This window comes from Sphaeramia orbicularis, chromosome 13 (genome assembly GCF_902148855.1).
Source record: "Sphaeramia orbicularis chromosome 13, fSphaOr1.1, whole genome shotgun sequence".
In the NCBI taxonomy this organism is placed as follows: Eukaryota; Metazoa; Chordata; class Actinopteri; order Kurtiformes; family Apogonidae; genus Sphaeramia; species Sphaeramia orbicularis.
Window position 1 is genome coordinate 3,995,313 of NC_043969.1, and position 21,901 is coordinate 4,017,213.

At 40.2% G+C, this 21,901-nt stretch overlaps 1 protein-coding gene across 2 annotated transcripts in view; it reads right to left on the bottom strand.

Moving 5' to 3' along the window:
* sorl1 (sortilin-related receptor, L(DLR class) A repeats containing) overlaps positions 1 to 21,901 on the bottom strand; it is a 171,000-nt gene that overhangs the window by 81,969 nt on the left and 67,130 nt on the right. For both annotated transcript variants that reach the window (XM_030151836.1, XM_030151835.1), the window contains exon 6: positions 14,544 to 14,724. In XM_030151836.1, the coding sequence (XP_030007696.1) occupies positions 14,544 to 14,724 (181 nt within the window). The remainder of the gene's footprint in view (positions 1 to 14,543; positions 14,725 to 21,901) is intronic.

Sequence of the window (21,901 nt, forward strand, 5' to 3'; positions counted from 1 at the left end):
TTCTTTCAATCTTTTACCTTAAATTCTTCAATTAAAGCTTTCGTGTCAGTTTACTTTGTGAGTCAAAAAGGAAACTTGGAGCATGTCTACTACATATTTTCACATATAAGCAGCATGGTGATGATATATTTTTCCACTGACGCCTCAGATTGCACTGCAGTGGCAACTGTAAGTGAGCCACACATTCCACACTGTGCTCATGTTCTCTCTGAGTGATCTTCTCTACACTCTGATTCAAGATGCAGATCAGCTCAGTCTGGGTGGCAGACACATGCAATTGTACAATTCATTCTCAACACAATATCACACAATCCACAGTGATTAGCATTTCAGACACTCCGACAAAGCCTCTTAAAGGTTTCTAATGTCTCAAAAAGAAGATAAAACTCACTCATTCATTTCAACAAAGGACACTGCTCTGTCACTGCAGTGTCAAATGTAGGCTTCACCATATGCAACCTGTGTTTGCTTCATATGGCATCTACCTGATCTTTTCTGTATATTACACTCAGCTACAAGGACATATCGGTTTCTTTTACGCTCCGTAGAAACAGCACAATATCTGTTTGTTGCACAGTTTGATACGTTTAAAGATGAAAACTTCTGTGCTAGAAATTTAAAGGTTAAAAATGTTAAAGGTGAGCTCACTTTATTAGCCCTGTAGGGAAAGTCATCCTCTGTATTTTACCTATCCTAATACATACAGCCCCTAGCATTAGCATTAGCATTAGCACATAGTAGAGCTGCACAACATATCGTTTGAGCATCGTCATCATGATGTATGTGTGTGCAATAGTCACATCGCGCGTCCTGCGATGTTGGAGGCAAATGAACTTAACGTGTTCTCATCTAATTTCAAGGGTACCTGACCCACTGCGCGCAGCAATCCACCAATCACATTCATTCTTATTCAGTTTGCTGAAGCAGACCACGCCCCCTGTACGGTTCCCACCGCCCCGTACCCCCATAATATTATTCTCTTATCAAATCACAAAAAGACCTTCCCCTCTAATTATTCCCCGTTCACATAAATACCACTACAGGAAGATCAATAGCTTAGGTTTACTGTATACATCCATTAGACAATGTGCACTGGTGCTGTTTGATTCTTGTATCCTTCCATGTGTCATAGCCTGAGATTCAGTTGATTTTATCATCAGTTATCAGACCGAGTAAGACTCTGCTTTCCACTACATTCTTGGTTTGTTGCAAAACTATGGCGAGACAAAATAGACTATGGCAGCTACCACACTTTATACAATTAATGGAAAACACTGGTGTATGTATACCTGCATACTGTATCAACTAAACCACTGTAATAGATCTCTTACATTCAGGTCGGTGCGTGTTCTCTGAAATTCTAAATAAAATGAACTGTCAATATAATTTATGTCCATTAAATATATTCTGCAAAGATTCACTCAGAAAGCTTTGGCAGGACACCAGCTGTCCATGGTCCAAGAGGTGAGACCACATTTATCAGCACTGGAATAGAGGGTCAGACTGCACTCAAAGGTAATCAACAATACTTAACAGAAGTAGATATGCAAACCTATAAATTGGAATCTTCTCTACCATTATACCCATAGCTCCTATGCTAATGAGACACACCCTTTGTTGTGACATTGGACACTCAGGTGGGCACATCCATCACTGCTGATGTGAATCAGTAGTCAAGGAACCATCTAAATTTTGTGCACAACACATTACGTGCACAGAAAATGCTACCCTGGACTGAAACAGATTCCAAAAGAGGAGTCTTCCTCAATGAAGTATCTGTTCCAGAGGCTCTATAGCTGTAAATAATATCTCTAGTACTTTGAGCAGGTTTCATTTTTTTTCTGTTCGCCCAGCTCTTCATTATCTGCATTCTTGTTGATATTTCCTTGTAATGCTGCAGTTTATTGGCGTAGAGCTCCACTCCCAAACCATCAATAGCTGCAAGGTGACATTTGTTAATGAAGGCCTAGAGCAAGAGCATATGTTCAGTGTCTGCTTCTTCTTTTTTAAAGCTGACAGCTCGTTGTAAGCAGAGCTACCTGTACTGACACAAAAGCAAGCTGAGAAATGTCACAAGTCAAAGTCTCTTCTGCTTGTTCCACCCAGACGGCTGTATGGTTGAATCCGATCAGACCTTTACGTGCTTTACACCTCTGCCAATAAGGCTCTCTCTCTCTGTGTTCTATCCAAGTGCATGTTCCAGGGATCTGTTACATATTCATGACCCACTGGTCCAATGCACCTCAGGCAATGCTTGTAACAAAGCAAAAAGGCAACACGTCTTTTCTTTTATATCTGCAATCCCTGTGTTCACATAGATCTTAGGTGCCTATGTAGACTATTTTGTGCTGAGCGTTTCTGTTCTTTATTATGCTAACTCTACGTGCAACACGACATGACTGAAAAACAGTTTCCTGTGTTTTCAGTCTATCAAGGCATCAGACCAGCCTGTTTTCATTGAGAGTAGTTAGAATGTTCTTGGACCTCTTGAAGACTGTTGAATGGTTGTAAATTCAGAGAGAATGGTTGAAAGGTAATGTTTTTTTCTATCCATACCCACACTCAAACTCACTCCTGTTTTCACAGATGCGAAACTCCAGAGACAAAGATGGCTGCCAATGACTGCTGGCAGATGCTTAAAAAAATATGTCTTATCTTAATTCAAGACCCAGACATATCTCCTCAGTATTGTATTTTTGTTTAAAACAGATAATTTAATTTTTTTTTACCTTCATTTAACCAGGAAAAAAGCTCATTGAGATTAAAAATCTCTTTTTCAAGAGTGTCCTGGCCAAGACAGCAACAGCAGAAGTTACACAAAATGGAAATCACAGCCATACAGCCACATTAAAAATATACAAAAAACATAATAAAAGTCACTTCTAAAACAGTACATAAAACACTTAACTGAGAACATACATATAAAACATCATCAACAATTTAAAAAGGTACTAAAAGTATACTACAATGGTCCTTCAAAGCAACTCAAAGCAGAACCTGATTAATCAATTAGGAAAAACATCTACATCCAGAGTTATCCTTTTCCTATTGCTTTAGAATGACTGAATGTATTTAAGTAGATCAGTTCCTCCAGTTTAATCTCCTTCTGTAAATTGTTCCAGGCAGTGAGAGCAGAAAGTTTGAAAGACTTCTTTCCCAGTTCTGTTCTGACTTTTGGAACTCATAGATATAGCAGATCCTGGGACCACAGACTGTAGTTATTTAAGTCATTCCAACAGATGTAGACCCACAAATATGATGGAAGCAGACCTAAAATACATTTATAGATAAAAGAATACCAGTGTTTTAATCTGCGTGTATAAAGATCTGCCCATCCAACTTGAGTGTATAAAAGACAATGATGAGTCCGAGCTCTGAGGTCAGTTATAAAATTCAGAGCATTGTGATGAACAGTATGAAGGGCATGTAAACACTGAAATGATGCATTCATATAAATAATATCCCCATAATCCACCACAGACATAAAAGTGGCAGCAACAAGTCTCTTCTTAGCCTCAAAAGAAAGGCAAGATTTTATCCTGAAAAAAAAATAAAATCAAATACAATTAAAAAAAAAAAAAAAATTTTAGTTTTAGTCTCATTACACGTTGCTGTATGCGAGGGGTGAAAAACAGTGAGTCATCAACTAAAATACCTAGTTATCTGTACTCGGATACACACTCAATTTGATGGCCATGAGAAGTGGTGATTAAAGGAAGGTCCTGTGGCTTTGACTTGGCTTTTAAAAACTAACATAAGCTTTGTTTCTGATTAATTTAAAATCAGTTTTAAATCATAAAATGTGTTTGAACAACATTGAACAATGATATGATGAATTTGTTTTAGTCTCATAAACTCACAACTATACTATCTGATGCTTCATAATATGGACATGTGAATGTGATGGTCAGGTCACTTAAATAAGTCCAGAATTCATTCATTTATAGACATCTATATGGACTTAATAACTATAAATAAAACTTATTTACTTACTTACTTTTTGATGATGTCAAGGACACAATCTCCAGTCAGATATTGAAGGGATCAGGTCAGTGTGTGTGTGTGTGTGTGTGTGTGTTATCTCAGAGTGTCAGGTACTTGTATATAAAAACAGGTATTTCTTCATTAACACTTCACCTTAATATCTCACAACGCCGGGGTGTAACAGCTGCAGAACACACAACATAAATGACCATCATATCCTCGCTGATCTCCTTTTAATGCTGTTGCAGGTGCCTGAAAGCACAGCCTTTTTTGGAGCTCAGTGATACTATGGCACACACACAGCTGTGACACCAAACAACATCAATACTAATGTTTCTACAAAATCCCAGCTATGTTCAGCAACATAATTGTTTGTTATGATTAGGACATCAGAGACATGTTTCAGACCTTGAAACAGAGTAGATTATGGGTGGGGAAGCTTTGCAATCCCCTGCGTAACTAGCAGTCATAATCCATTCTTTGTGGCTTCGGCCCATTGTTTTTCCAAACTGTCAATAAAACCCCAAATGAATTGCCTGGAACAGAACTGACATAGAGTGGACTGGATTGAAATGCAAATAATTTGCTGGGATTTAGAAACCCTATGTTATTTTTGTATTTCTTTCACTAATAGACACGTAAAACCTAATGTTCAGAATCTCACGTAGACATAATTAACATGAACAGAGGTTTTTAAAGTTTTTAAGTTACATGATTAGAATTTAAGGCAACAGACATGAGAAAACATCTGTTTTTTATTCAATGAGACAGTACTATATCTACAGTATATAACAACTCAAATACATGTCGAAACATCAGTGAATGATTAAGGAAACTTTGAAGAAACAAAGAGGTTGTGAGAGCACTAAAAATTATGCTGACTTTAATGAGAAGAGGAATTCTTGCCCTTGCAGTCTCCACTTCCTGTTTTCCTCCCTCACTCTACCCCAGAATTCCCTAGACAATCTACTATCCAAACGAGAAGCAATACAGCTAACAGATAACTGGGGATAGATGGGATGGGCCTTATCGACATCCCCATTACATTTGCTAAGCCAGTTATCTTCCCTGGGTCTCCTCAATGAGACCACAGGCTAGCATCTTTAAGGTCTTATTAGCACTCTATTTCTCAGGATCCCTATTGTTAGATAAAACTCTCCATTTCTGGGTCTTTAATTAGCTTAAGCAGCTTGGCACTGCCAAAAGCACTTGTGATATTCCATTATTCTAATCCTATTAGTGCAACCCAAAGACAGAAGAGGAGAGAAAGTAACAAAGACTGGAATAGAAGATTTATTCTTTTAATAACCAATGACCTGGAAGCTGTCATAGATAACTTGGTGAGGAGCAATAGGTCAGTTTTAAGGCATACCATAGTTTCTTTGCACATTAGTTACGGTGAACCGACTGTGTTTCTTGTTGCATTTCATTGCCATGCAGATAAGACCCAGGCACCATATTTGCCCAAACAGTGACTGGGGCTTTTAATTACCTGAAAGGCAAACAGATTTTATTTTTACAGACACAGGTTTATCTTATGAGGTGAACTTTTACATCTGATGTCTTCTGTGTGAGCAGTATAACTTCATATTTAAGTTGTGTAGTCTTGTGTTAATCTGAACCTGTTTTTCTGGTTGACATTACATTAAACTGCTTATGCAATGTCAACACTTTCCATTTTCGTTTAAAGCTAAAGCACTTACATTTCAGTGGACAGTTACATTTCTTAACAATGCTTTTAGTCTGAAATATCTGTGTATGTCGTACTACAAAATATAGCTTCGCTAAAACATTAACTCATATACACCTGCAGTAACTGAAGTCAGAAAAGTAAGTAAGAACAATAATGTGACGAAACTAACATACTTGGAAATGTACATTATCTATAAGTGGTCATTTATATGACAGGTATCAGGACTTTATAAGTCCCTGATGTTTTTTATTCTTTGCCGCTAAACAGGCCACAGTATGGCATATCTTCCTGTCAAGCCAAACCCTGACTATATGACCATACAAAGTGAAACTTAAGACACTTTACTAATTCCATTATGTCTCCCACTGTTGTGCACCTCATTTTCTTTTCCCCTACCTTCGGAAGCTTTTATTTGAGAGGGCAGGACATTTGTTGCTCCCCTTTAGAACCGGGCCCGGATGAGACACTGGTGTTCACTCTGCCACTAAACTCACATGCGTCACTAAGTAGGGTATCAAATACGTGACATTCCTGCAAATGAACTGCATGCTGTGTGAACAAAAGTTTGAGCATATTGGAGGTATTTCACCCCTTTGAAGAAATGGAAGCTTTGCAAGCATTTCAAGTGGACCTGGTGTCATCTTTTTGCGTGAAATATACCCATACTTTGGAGCGTTTCTGCCTGGACGCCATGCTGGCTACGTTCTAAACCAAAACAATGCAGGGCACTTGTGATGTCATCATGCATGTGCAATGAAGGTGGAATTGATAAGCAGAATCGTTAAACAGGCAGGCAAACGATTCCAAGGAATTGAGCTAGTGGGAACTGGTTCTCAAAAAGAACTGATTCACAATTCCTATTCCTAGTCTGAGCTCCAACAGGCAGTGAGGTCCCAGACGGGTCAACTACGAGCCAAGTCTGGCTCCTCAGACTGAGGCGCTGCCTGCTGTGTGTGATTCACCAACATCCGACTGGAAATGCTTCACCAAAATGTTTAGAACAGGGTACAGCGTGTTCTTCTGTTACTCCTAATCTACACCTTTTTAGAAAATCTCTACAACAATCTCTAAAACTTAGGAATGGAATACATTTGCAGGGCCTGACCTCATACATGCAAAGACTGTCTGCATGAGTCTTGAGGAAACATTAACATAAAGCCCATTCAATGGACAGATGACTGCTAACCTGCTAATTCCTGCATTGTTGGTGTTGACCTCTGGCTTTAGCAAATACAGCAAAAGAACTGTGGTAAAGCAAAGAGGAAATTCACTTCACTTTCAGTCCAATCAGTCTATACAATTAGCTTTTTTCTTGTATAGGTCCTATTTGTGTTTTAATGCAAACTATTGTTCAAAGTTACATTAATTTGTTTTCTGCAAGGTAAGCTTTTTGCTTATTTAGGGTAATACAGAGAAATTACATACAATAAGGATACACCTGCAAAATCATAAATACAATTTTCCACAAATACCAAATGACAAAGAAGTCATGACTCCCTCTCGTGGTTTCTATGTTGATGAGATTGAACAGAAGTACCATTTCAAACATCAGTTATGGTCATCAATAACCATTTCTCATATTTCTATCTCTGAACTTGAAACTCAACATATAAACAATCCCCAGGCTTATCTATAAATCAGTACTCTGTAGTGTTTCCCCTCTGGCTTCCTTCATTACACTCAGCACTGATGAATTGCCGTAGAAATTACAGTCCCGGGGGAAGACTGCAGGAAGATAACCCAAACAAACAGGCCAAATGATGCTAATAGTGTTTCACCCTCAAAGCCTTCCTGTCTTTTTCGTGTCAGGGCATCCCAGATGGAATCAGTATTAGGTCGCAAACTAATTTGAGAATGATTTCTTTTTCAATCTTGAGCATTTGTTATAAGTTAGCATAGTGGTTGTGTGCAGGGAGAAACTGATATGGATTTATCATTTTACCTCAAATAGCAAATAGTGTGAAACTCTGAGACAACACCTATATACTGACCTAATCCCTCCAATATCTGACTAACACCTGCACTGTGTCAAACAGATCTGATCCTCCTCCTCACACAGGGTCCTTCTCATCATTTGAAACTACAATAACTGACTGTGGTTACATCATTTATGGGGAGCTGAAGCTGTTCTTGAGAAAATCCTTGACAGTTGTGATGCCTATTTGCTGTAACTTCCTGCTTCTGAGAGCCAGTGATAATGCACTTGATTTATCACATCCTTTTTTCTCTGCTGTATATAGTGTTTCTGCACTAACTACATCTGATGCGAACCTGCCTTTATCTTGTTGCATATGCTTTTTCCATCACATTTACAGCACTACACAAAACCACAACAGAGCTGTTAGCCTCACAACATTGTAGAGAATTACACAGTGAATCTGAGCTGGGCCACACTGGTGATTGGGAATGAGCTTTACTCCTCATTCTTGACCACATAAACCACTGGGAATGATTAAGACTGCTCTGTTATTTTGACTTCATTAAGCACATGTTAAACACCCGCTGTTTGCTGTGTACACAATGAAGTGCACCATATGCATCATGCAGCTGCATGACAGCACAGCTAAAGAGGATGATACAGCGATAATTACAACCAAATGTATGTGAATATTAAAACAGACATAGATAATGTTACTATCACATTATTAATGGATTTGGATTCTGTTGGGTGTCTCTCAATTGGCTTATTAAGATTCTGGCTTAGACCAGCTCTAAAGGTTATGAAAGTGTCATGAGATTACTTTTGTTATGATGTGGCACTATATAAATAAATAATAATATTTGACTGACTGACTGACTGACTGATTGATTGATTGTTATTCCATTCATTCATTCATTCATTCATTATCCACCGCTTTATCCAGGGCCGGGTCGCGGGGGTAACAGTCTAATCAGGGATGCCCAGACTTCCCTCTCCCCAGACACCTCCTCCAGCTCTTCTGGGGGGACCCCGAGGCGTTCCCAGGCCAGCCGAGAGACATAGTCTCTCCAGTGTGTCCTGGGTCTTCCCCGAGGTCTCCTCCCGGCGGGACATGCCCGGAACACCTCCCCAGGGAGGCATCCAGGAGGCATCCGAAACAGATGCCCGAGCCACCTCAGCTGGCCCCTCTCGACGCGGAGGAGCAGCGGCTCTACTCCAAGCTCCTCCCTGGTGACTGAGCTCCTCACCCTGTCCCTAAGGGTGCGCCCAGCCACCCTGCGGAGGAAACTCATTTCGACTGCTTGTATCCGGGATCTTGTCCTTTCGGTCATGACCCAAAGCTCATGACCATAGATGAGGGTCGGAAGGTAGATTAACCGGTAAATCAAGAGCTTAGCCTCTCGGCTCAGCTCCTTCTTCACCACGACAGACCGGTACAGCGACTGCATCACTGCAGACGCTGCACTGATCCGTCTGTCAATCTCACACTCCATTCTTCCCTCACTCGTGAACAAGACCCCAAGATACTTGAACTCCTCCACTTGGGGCAAAGACTCCCCACCGACCCGGAGAGGGCAAACCACCTTTTTCCGGTCGAGAACCATGGCCTCGGATTTGGAGGTGCTGATCCTCATCCCGCTTGCTTCACACTCGGCTGCAAACTGCCCCAGGGCACGCTGAAGGTCCAGGTTCGATGAGGCCAACAGGACAACGTCATCTGCAAAAAGCAGAGACGAAATCCTGTGGTCCCCAAACCGGACCCCCTCCGGCCCCTGGCTGCGCCTAGAAATTCTATCCATAAAAATTATGAACAGAACCGGTAACAAAGGGCAGCCCTGCCGGAGTCCAACATGCACCTGGAACAGGTCTGACTTACTGCCGGCAATGCGAACCAGGCTCCTGCTTCGGTCATACAAGGACCGGACTGCCCTTAACAGAGGGCCCTGGACCCCATACTCCCGAAACACCCCCCACAGGATATCACAAGGGACACGGTCGAACGCCTTCTCCAAATCCACAAAACACACGTGGACTGGTTGGGCGAACTCCCATGAACCCTTGAGCACCCGATGGAGAGTATAGAGCTGGTCCAGCATTCCGCGACCAGGATGAAAACCGCATTGTCATTCCAATCCCTGCATATTTTATATGACATTATGGTGAGAATTCTTACAAGGTAGATAAATATCAGAAAATTATTTTATTCATAAATGCCAACGGACTCGAGAAATAACAGAAGCCAGTTCTCTTAATTTGGCTGAGGACACAGTGACGATCAATTATATTTCATTACATATAGGTTGTTGTGCTAATATTATTTGTTGTTTTTGTTGCATTTAAAAGGAGAGTTTTATAGTGAGCTGAGGATATCACCCTTAAATTTGTTAAGGTTAAAATGTGTAATTAAAATTTTGGGTGGGTAATATGTGCAATCATTTATTTTATTTGTTTATTCAATGGGAACAGGTAATTCACTATTTAGGGTCTATGTTATCACTGAACACAGACTGACCAAACACCATTACAAGTAACAACTTTAGCACTGTTCCAATAAGGCTATGCACTGTCACAACATTTATTCCCTGAATAAATCCCAGATCATAACACGGCCCCCACAGGCTGGTACTGTAGGCACTAGGCACGATGGGTAATCACTTCATCCACCTCTCTTCTAACCCTGATGCACCCATCACTCTAGAATAGGGTCAATCTGGACTCATCAGATCACATGACCTTTATCCATTGAAAAGCAGTCCAATCCTTATGTTCTCTATCAAACTGTTTAAGAAACCATTTAAGAAATGAGAAACTACTGCATCACTTAAGAGTTAAAATTGCTGCAGCTAAAACACATCAACCTATTTGCTAAGTTAAATACAGGACTTTTTTTTGCCCAGGTTGTGTATACGCCCCTTGTAGTTAAAGGTGTGGGAGACTTTTGTGACCAATTTTTCATCAACTCTGTAAAACCCCAGTCATAGCCGAAGTATCGCAAATCTGTCAGTCTTTCTGTGATTACTCACCTGAATCTCTTCCCTAACGGTGAACAATTTTAAAGTGTACTCCACCAAAAATCAACCATTTGTTTACAAACAGAGCCGGTATTTCATTCGGGCAACTTCAGAATTTTGTCGCGACGTGCATTGTGAGAAGCGGAAGTTTCGTGCTGCCACCTGGCAGCGGCACTGAAACCATATGATATCATATTGCTACAACAAACACAACGTGGAAACAGCTGAAACGTGGAAACAGCTGGAGGGATATGCATAGAGGGAAGCGGAGCTCCTGCCATTTCCGCGTCATGTTTGTTGCTGCTGCCACTGCCAGGCGGCTGCGCGAACCTCCGCTTCCCACAATGCACGTCGCGACAAAATTCCGAAGATACCCGAGTTACTTACCGGCTCTGTTTGTAAACAAATGGTTTGTTTATGGTGGAGTACACTTCGAAGTTGTTCACCATGATGCAAGAGATTCAGGTGAGTAATCACAGAAAGACTTGTGGATTCATGATACTTAAGCTATGACTGGGGTTTCACAGATTTGATGAAAAATTGGTCACGAAAGTCTCCCGCAGCTTTAATATCCACACACCAATACCGATTTATTTTCCTTAAGTTACATCATCATAAGATTGTACAATGCTATTGCACATTACAGATTGTCCCCATCTCGTACAGTATCAATGTCAACTAAAAAAAATATTTGAATGAGGTGGAAAATATCTAAAATGAGAAGCTGGTGAGTTAATAATGGCAGGGACAGCTTCCCTGCTGATTTGAAGCATTAACTTAGATGAACCATCTGATATCAATTATCAGATCAGACAAATCCCTCACAGCAGACGTCTCATTACAATCAACTGTTTCTACAACACCACAGCTCCAGGCAGGCATCGGCTCACGCCAAAGCCAACGTGTGACACCAAGGAGAGCAAATCTGTCCTGCGAAAAAAAGGGAGGAGATGAGATCCAAATCATGTTCCCCATCTGTTCCGCTGTCTGTCTGCTGACTAACTGCGGTTTCCACTACACCCAACACTGGAGACTAACAATGACAAACATACAGCTTTGTTACGAGCCAAATATTGATCTAACGTCTGTTACACTCAGCACATTATGCTGAGGTGAAAGCCGGTTTCTCTGCACCCTGCTTAATGATGTGTTACAGTACGGGCTTACAAATAGGTTTTAAAAATGTGAGCCTGTACATGGTCGGATCAGCAGGAAATACTACACTTCTGTGGAAAGGTTGCAGTTTCCAAAAAGACTTAAATAAGCAATAAGAAGTAAGATGTAACTTCAGGGATGTTATGTACGGCACAATCATGACTGAAAAAACTATTCAGATATACTGTACATAATAAAACATTTGATCTTAAAAGAAATATATTCAGTAAGCTTTAAAATATGTTATGTGTTAACACTAGAGGTTGACTGATTATCAGCCGGGCCGATTATCGGCGCCGATATTTGGGAATTTGACGTATACCGGTATCGGCCTTTTTTTCATCCGATGGGCCGATATTGAGAAATCAATTTAAAACTGGGTTATTTCGGCTCAGATGCAGCCGCGCCTCTCTCTCTCTCTCTCTCTCTCTCTCTCCTGCACTATCCACTCTGCGCCCTCTGATTGGTTGACGTGGAAGCTGTCCTCACACACACAGACTGGGACTGATTTGGGATGAGACTGCGTCCTATACATTTTCTCCATTACTAATACATAGAGCGTTTAGAGCCAGACTGATGAACTAATGTTCTGGTAAAAGCTCATCAGACTTCACCTCAGTGTGCTTCCCTAAAACAAGTGAACTGAGTTTTTTAGGCGCTCTCTCTTAATCCCAAACACATGCTTTTCTATCATAGACTGTTTCCATCTCCATATTATCAGCAGTCTAATTCTCAGACATGTCAGGAGGTAATCTGAGTTAGCAGAGCTGCCGCTAATGTTTACTCTGCTCTGACGTTCTTCTGAAACACTAGTAGTAGTTGTGAGATGTAGAGCACAGGGATGTTTAGTACAGTTTCACAAGAGTTTTCTGCGTTTACCTTTGACACATGTTTTATCTCCGGAGCTTCTCACACCAGAAAACTTCGCCTCTCTGCGATGTGTACTCCTTCCGCGTCGGATTTCGACGTGGAAGGAGTACCCCCCGCGTCAAATAGTGCCGCTCTGGGGCTCTGACCGCATGCGTCAATTTCTGACTATTTGGGATGAGACTGTGTTGGTATGTAATGTAATAGTGTGTGTTTGCGTTAAAGTCACATGAAGAACTCTACAACTCACAACTACTAATGTTGCTGTGAGTGTTCTAGTCCTATGATCTGAAAATTAAAGTGAAGATGAGGGAGTCAAATTCAGAAGTGATTTATCTGAACATGGTGGAACATTTTAAATCCTGTGTGTGCTCATTAAAGCCCTAAAGGCTGTTTGTGTTCTGTCAGGAGTTTAATGGCACTCATAGCAACTATTATACTTTTTTATGTAGCTTTTGTCATATTAATCATTAATAATGTAGCAACATAGTTTGGAATGACAGGGTCCCTGCTATCGCATGGTAAAATATAAAATTTAATCATGAAATCAACTTAAGGCTTCCCAAATGCTGTAATAAATGAAGCATGATGAGTTGAGCAGATGTCAGCATGTGGCCCAAGAGTTTACAAGAGTCTCCCTGTATTTTTGTTGTGTTTGAACTTAATACAAAGATAAGTCATTACAGTTATATTTAAATTTTACTTTATTTACTGTGGAAAAATTTAAGGGAGCTATTTATTTAAGCTTTTATTCAACTTTATAAGAGATGCTTCTGAGTCTAGGAAATCCATGCACTTCTGGAGCTATTATTTTCTATTTGTTTGATTAAATAAACATGCTTTAGGCATTTAAACGAAGTTCAGTGTTTGCATTATTCAAAATTTTTCATGCCAATTTTTACACTTTTACTGCAAATGAATATCGGCTCCAAATATCGGTTATCGGCCTCCTCTAACTACTAATAATCGGTATCAGCCCTGAAAAACCCATATCGGTCGATCTCTAGTCAACACAATAATCAGAGACTACAGACTCTCGCCCACTTCCATCACACTGAATAACTACACTATGTTGCAAATACACTCAAGCTATTCACTGACCTTTAAAACACATTCCGGGATGTGGATTCATGCTTCAGTCCTCAATTATTTTGAAGTTGTTTGTGATGGAGTGGATGTGATGTCAGTGTCTGTACAGATAGATCTACTTTCAGAACAGTATTAACAGGTCTGATTTGAAAAAGGAATGAACAATGAGAGCAAAAATCAAATCTGAAATTACTAGGTTCACAACTGAGGTGAGCGACACCTATCAAAATGGTGGGTAATAGAAATTGATTAGAAATTAAATGAAAGCAGTGACAGTTTTCACCTCTGAGAAAATCACATCCATGTCCAAATATGCCCGTTCTCCCAATGATGAAGAATGCTTTAAATAATCTGAGAGTCTGGATCTGGACCATATGCTATAGGAGGGCTGAAACAGGGGACACACAAAACTTACATAAACATTTCAAGTCAAAAGGTGCTTTTGTTTTTTGAGTTACGGGTGTAGACAGATGGACAGACAGACAGCCCTGCCATTGAAGGCCCTTTTTGTCCCAGAAGGCCGTATGTGGCAGCTCACTGCTCTTAATATGTGCTATGTGCTAATGCTAGATGGTAATGCTAATGTTAATGCAAAGAGTGAAGTTTCCTGCCGGGATGTGAGTAAACCTTTAACCTTTTGATAAAGAAAAGCTTCAATCTGTTTTGGGACACAGTTTGCTAAATACTAGGCAAGAATTGAACTAGGAAGAAACACCTGCATGAGAACGACATGACAACACCTAAATGGGATAAAAATAAAGCGATAATTGATTTTATTATTTGAACCCCACATGAATTTTTAGTAAAGTTCATCATCACTCACCCTTGTGGTGGTGGCGAACATGTATTTATCTCTGAGCTGGAAGCTATCCACTTGTTCCTGGATCAGTTTGAGGTTCTGTTCACTCTGGAAGAAGTCTGTGCTGCTGAGGATGGTGGATACATCGTGAGGCTCGTGTCTCTGGACCAATACTGTGGTAGGGGGGTCATAGGGCTCCACACCCCTGGGGAGAGGATGGAAGCAAAGGGAAACATAAGATAAGACGAACAGAGAAGGAATAGGTAGGTGACAAGGGTGAAGGATGAAAATCAGTGAGCATGATTTCATTGTTACCCAAATACAAATCATCCTACAGTAAAACAGACATTTACAATAGTAAACATTCATACTGACAACCTGTCCTGGAATGCATTATACCAGTACTGAGTAAAAATGGTAACTATGCTTCACCTATTGCTTCCACTGATAGTTATTTCACAGTTCCCCGTTTTTAAACAAAGAAACATAACAAAATACATAAAAAAGAAGTATCAAGATGCTTTTTTGTCAGGGTTTTATAGGCCTACATAATGATGAGTTGCATTATGTCTGTGTTGTTAAAATTGTGTTTTGTTTTGTTTTTAATTTTTAAAAAAATACTGCTGTCAGTTTTCAACTACTGTTTCGTAAATGGAATTTGAAGTTATTCATTTGAGTAGTAATTGAATTTGATGCATTGAATTTTTAACCCATCAAAATGAGCAGTGAGAATACTAAAACACTAAGAACAAGAATATGTACAACTAAAATAAACAACATATTGTGATTCTTATTGTGTTCAATATTAAACTTGAAAGTTGCCATTTGATGCATTGTAGCATCACAGTTAACCCATGGGTCATTCTCATCTACATCCCCCTTTTTCTACTAAAACCTTTGCACACTGTTACAAAAATACTATTTATACCTGAACAACAAATTGCTAACCACTGCATGACCGTGCTGCCCCAGGTTCTACAAATTAAAAACAAAAATATTTGAAGGGCAAGGAAAACAAGCATAACTCAGCTCACATCAAACTGGTTAGTTAAAATTGATATGGAAAGTTACCCAAACTGATGATACCACCTTGTTCTTATTGTATCACCTTTTAGTACAATTAGTTAGAAATACAGCAGTATTTCCTGACAACTTCGAGACTACAAAGATGGATGGAGAAGGGGAAAAGGCTGAATCACGGTGCAATTGGCTCTAATACTTTGACTGTAGACTGTTGTGTTTGTAGTGAATCACATTTTTCAGTTGAGGAAGCATTGAGTAATGGTGCAGACCATTTTCAGGGCTTAGATATCTTTGGCTATTTGCCCTGTGTTGGTGTTAATTAAATCCACTCTCCTGTTTTTTTCATTTGGACATTTCATTTGAGAGACTGTTTAAGCCTGGAGGACTTCACTCAACATCCCCTAGAAGTGTCAGTCTGAAAAATATGTACTGAAACCTGCCTTTGGAGGCTGTTCCTCCACTGAAAATAACTTTTTCTGCCTTTCACTCTGACAAAATCACTTGACATTTTTCTCCCCCAAAACTGGCAAAGTTTAAAGATAATAAATGTCAGTGCATAACTGTGTCTGTGTGTCAACCTTGAAAAACATGGCAGGTCAGACTATTTGTGGCCATGGCAGGAGAGTCAGCTGGAATGAATAAATGACGTTCACTGCGTCTTATCGTCAGGCTTCCAAATCAGAGCGCCTTTCCTCCAGAGTCTCAAGAGCCGAACAGAGGGAGCAGTGTTTGGGCTCTGCTTGGCCTCTGTGGCTTCCTATCAAAAGGTCCCTGTTTAACTGATGGACACAGTCTGGATGCAGAGTGCATGTATGGCTATTCGCTGTCTCTCTCTGTCTCTTCTTCCAAATTAATCCTGACCCATTCCAAAGTCTCCCTTAAATACCCTTCCCCCTGTGTTTTGGGCTGTTTAGAATTTTCTGCCAGTCCTGTTTGTCATTCAGTTAGGGTTTCAAAGAAATGGTTTTGAAGGACAATAACCACACTGCTGACAGACAAAACACATTCTGCACAAGCATTTACTGTTCTCTTATTTAATTATTTATTCAACCTTTATTTAACCAGATGAAGTCCCATTGAGATCGAGATCTCTTTTACAAAGATGACCTGTCCAAGAGGTCAGCAGCAGACGCCATGATAAATGCAAGTTCAATAGATTAAGGTATACAGTAGTTTTTAATTCTATTCTACTCTATTTTGGTCTTATTTATTTTATTTATTATTTTAATCCTATATATGCTGCATACACCTGTACTGTATAACTTTTTATTTTCTTAATAACTCTATTGCTTTTCTTAAACTGTATTTATTTTCTTAATTGCGTTTTCGAGAGTCAACACAATGAAATTTCGTTCTAGTGCACTGTCTTTTACATGTGTCCTGAATGGCAATAAAGTTATCTATCTACACTGAGACCTGGGGGACTGTGTTTTGTTTTTATCATGTCACATTGTTTGAATGACAATAAGACTGAGTCTGATTATAGTTGGTTATAGCGTTAACTTAAAAGAGACGATTTAAGAAATACAAACAATTTGACAAATTATTAAAGTGTAAGATCAGAAGGTATTCCAGGCAGAGAGGGCAGCAAAACTGAAGGCTCGCTTCACCACTTCAGTCCAAACTCTGGGAATATTCAAATGATCATTCATTCATTCATTTATCTGAACCCGCTGTATCCTCACTAGGGTTGTGGGGGTCGCTGGAGCCTATCCCAGCTACTTGTAGGTGGGGGCAGGGTACACCCTGGACATGTTGCCAGTTTATCGCAGGGCTGACATATAGAGACGAACAATCAATCAGTCTTACATTCACACCTATGGACAATTTTAGATTAACCGATTAACCTATCAGTGCAAGTCTTTGGATGGTGGTAGGAAGCCGGAGTACCCGAAGAGAACCCACGCAGACATGGAGAGAACATGCAAACTCCACACAGAAAAGTCCCACCCCTATTGACTGGTGTTTGAATCGAACCCAGGACCTTCTTGCTGTAGAGGCACGAGTGCTTTCCACTGTACCACCGTGTCACTAATTGAGATAAGTAATAATTAAAAACACAGGTGCTGTCCAAAGGATTTTCACTGTCTAGTTAATAAGATGGAAAGAAAAGCTTGACGTGAAATGAGTTCTGATATTTTCAGACCAGAAAGTATTCCGAGCAGCAAAACTGAAGGCTCACTTCACCATTTCAGTCCAAACTCTGGGAACATTCAAATGATGTCACAAGTCCGTAAGGCATACTGTCTATTGGTTCTTTGTAAGTAAGATGGAATCAAACCTAGAAGAGGCTTATAGGTCAAAGTCAACCAATGGGAAAACTTTCGAGAACTCAAACACCACTCCACTTTTGCATACAATTCACAATGGTGAGGGAGGCAACTCTAACCAGTAATGAATCTTAAGGCACAATGACAAACAGTATCCAGAGATTGAAGATATTTTGTTGAGAACATCACCATACTCAATGGTTCTCTTGCAGTGACATTCAGTCCTACCTACCTCAAGCTACGGATGCACCGATCCACATTTTTTCACTTCTGATCCGATCCCAATACCTGAATTTGGATATCTGCCGATAAAATTACTATTCCAATACCAGAGCTCTATTTGGTTTAATATTATTATTATCACTGTTGTTGATTTCATATGAGGCAAGTATGATATGTTCAAAGCAAGCATGTGTGTCCCAAAAGAAAACTTGAGGTAAGTATAAGGTCAGAAACATAACATCCTCGCACTTGAAAACCCTCGGCCTGACTTATGAAAATCTTCTAAATATTGACTGTCACTGATATGTTGATTTGCAATATGTAAAATATTTGAGACTGTGAATTAATACTGGAACTGGTTTGTGCAATAGATGTTTCCAGGAATCCAAGATTTATCTAAAACAGTACATACAGTGATAAAGAATTAATGTAAATGAACCATAAGTATTAGAGAAATAAGTCTAAGAGAAATAAATACACAATGAGAAATGATTTAAATTGTTAAGATACTTAGCATGTTTAAAGGATCATGTGAGTTGGTGTCATGCCTTTTAATGATGAATAAGAAATAAATGTAAACGACAGAATCCACAATGTGGGATACGTGGAATAAAGATTTGTCATATTGAGGCTTGATTCTGATTTATTTAAGAGAAAACATGTCAAGGAAGTGTAAAGGGTGCGTTTCAAGTTTATTATACAGATATTTTTATTTATCTATTCATGATGACAATACCCTGCGGCAAGCGTGACCGAGGTAAAAAACAGGAAATCCTGTTAATAGGAAAAATCCCATCCTAAAAACAAATATGCAACTGTAAGGGTTTCAAATTGACTGCCAATATTTATTAAACCCAAGACAGGTACACATAAAGGGTAAACTTGTCTAACACAACCCCTCTCCAAATGAAATACAAAGGGCTGCTTCATCTGATCAGCAGCACGGTGCACTCATTTGTAACGAACTGTTTTGGTTCGGGGCCTTTGATACAATATGGAGGAGTACTGAACGAATACATGTAGCCTATGTGAAGAACGCAAACACTCAGGAAGCAGGGTGGCCGTAAGCAGAACTTATGTGCAGGGTTTCCATATATTCTGCAGCGGCGCTGGGGGTGGGGTGGGGGGGACATGACAACAGAGAGTATAACAGAGGCACAGAAACCGGGTCAGATGTTCGAAGTGTGTTAAGTTTCACTTTTGGTTTTCAGTAGTTATGGAAATTTCCAATCCATGAATTACACTGGTATCAGAACCCAATACCGATACTGGATCAGATGGGCCTCATCCCTACCTCAAGCATGTTCTTTAATTATCCGCTCAACTTTTTGTTCTCCAGGTTTTTGTTGATTAATGCAAAAAAAAATCTTCTCTGTCTGACCGATTAGAATCATTGTCTGTAATCTAATATGAAAAAAGAGACTGTACACTTCTCATTGTATACCCACAGAGGATTTCGCCTCTCAGTCTGTCTCCTAGTGGATAGATCACAAAGGATTAGGACTTGGGTGGCAGACCGACTTATCAGATCAAGCTGGTTTTAAACTCATCCAGCACCAGCCTACAGAATCAGCCTCCCTGGCTTTTGATGCCTTAAGACTGATCTGCAGCACAACAGTAGTGCCCTTTGCTGAAGCCAGAACAAACAGGATTAGGCCCAAATTGGATGGAGCCACAGGAGGGACGACTTTGGTATCAATCCTTATTTGTGCTGCCTTTGTCCACAGATAATTTGCAGTTTCTCTTGGCTGCTTTACCACTTCTGGAGAGTAGTTTTAACAGGTTTTATCACATATACCTGGCTAAATGCTACACACTGTTAAAGGAGCTATATGTAAGAAGCTATATATAAAAATGGCCTACAAGTTTATTTTAGACTTAGACTTCTGACATGTCCAATATGCTTGTGTTTTTTTATTGCAGAGATATAAACATTTATTCACAGCCATGGTCGATGTGTGAGTGTGAATGTATTGCTGCGTTTCTGCTACATGGTATCTGCTCGACTCGACTCGACCTTTTTGCATTTCCACTACGAAAAAGGACCTGGAATCTGGTACCTGGTACTAGTTTTTTGGTATCACCTCCGCCGAGGTTCCAAGACTGGAGACCAGATACTAAAACGGGACGTGTCAGCACCGCAAACCACTGATTGGTCAGACAGTTGTCTCTGTGACGTGCCATTTTACAAAAAACAGATGCGGAAGTTTACAGTAAATATAGCGGGAGGTTAATCCACATGATGACATCCCGCAAAACTACACCATGGTTTGTCGAGGAGGTTCAGACGGAAAAATTCTGCACGAGCTTGACGAGACAACATGCAACGAGTGAGTTTATCAGCAACTCTCTGAGCTAGGGATGGGAATCATTAAGAATTGAGCGATTCCGATTCCATTATTGGTATTGCTTATTGATCCGATTCCTTATCGATTCTCTTATCGATTCTAACTGGGTGAGAGAATAAGAGTACAAATGGGTGTGTTTGCATTAACTGTCTTTTATATTTCCATCTCTGCACAGAAAATATACCATATACAGTATGTACAAATAATAAGAACAGATGATGTCAGGCCCGGTTTGGGGGGGGAGGGGGAGGGAGTACAGTGAAAGTGAAACTAAAGACACTTTACTAATTCCTCTATTGCCGCATTTCTACTATGTGGAACCGGTTCACCTCGTCTCTTGTTGTTGTGCACCTCATTTCCTTTCCCTTCTTACCTTCGGAAACTTGTATTTGAGGGGTAACGACGTTTGTTGCCCACACCGGAACCGGCCCGGCGTTCACTCTGCCGCTACATTCAAAAACGTTGCTAAGTAGTGAATCAAATTCATGACATTCCTGTAAATGATTCACATGATGTGGACAAATGTTTGAGGATATTGGAGGGATTCCACTCTTTTGAAGACAAGGAAGCTTTGCAAGTGTTCCAAGTAAGTGGACCTGGTGTCGTCTTGTTAGACAGTTTCTGCCTCAACGCCATGGTAGCTACGTTCTGACCAAAACAATGCAGCGTACGTGTGACGTCATCACGCATGCACAACGAAGGCGGAATCGATAAGCAGAATCGTTGAGCAGGCAGGCAAATGATTCCAAGGAATCGAGCTACTGAGAACCGGTTCTCAAAAAGAACTGGTTCTCAATTCCCATCCTTACTCTGAGCAGACCACATGGAAGTAATGCGCCGCATCACTATGACATCCAGGTACTGTAAAGTCGGTAGTATCTTGTAATGGAAATGGTCTCCAGGAATAGGACCTAGTGCCCGAGTCGAGTCAAGCTGAGCCGAGCTGAGCCAGTTCCATGTAGTGGAAACGTGGCATAGGTGTCCATTAGCAATGTATGTGTCCATTAGAGGGGGTAGTGAGTCATGCCAGACGAAAACCTGAAAGAAAGGACTTTCCAGAGTAGGGTACCAGAATACAGATGTGTGTGTGAACAATGTGTAAACAATGAAAATACACACTATATCCAAATGTAGTCTGTAAGCAGCTGCAAATTGACTGGTAGTGGAGATTTCATATTTTATAATACATACTGGGAGCATCCTGATCCCTCTCTGTGTGTCAAACTCAGACATGGATGGCAGAAAGGAACTGAAATGTTTTTTATCGGTAATTTAAACCAAGAAACACTTTGGACTTTAGTCCAAATATGTATCTGCGAGTGAGGCAAAGTGTGTGACACTTTGCAAGTGTTGCATTTATAGTGTGATACACTGTTAAACCAGTTTATAGCAACTGAAAATGTCCAAAGTTCATTATCAGCGTTAACTTTAACTTTAGTTGATTGATGCCTGGGAAGAATAATCAAAGACAACTACAAAAGCTCCTGTCAGCTGTCAAATTTGCCCACATGACAAGAGG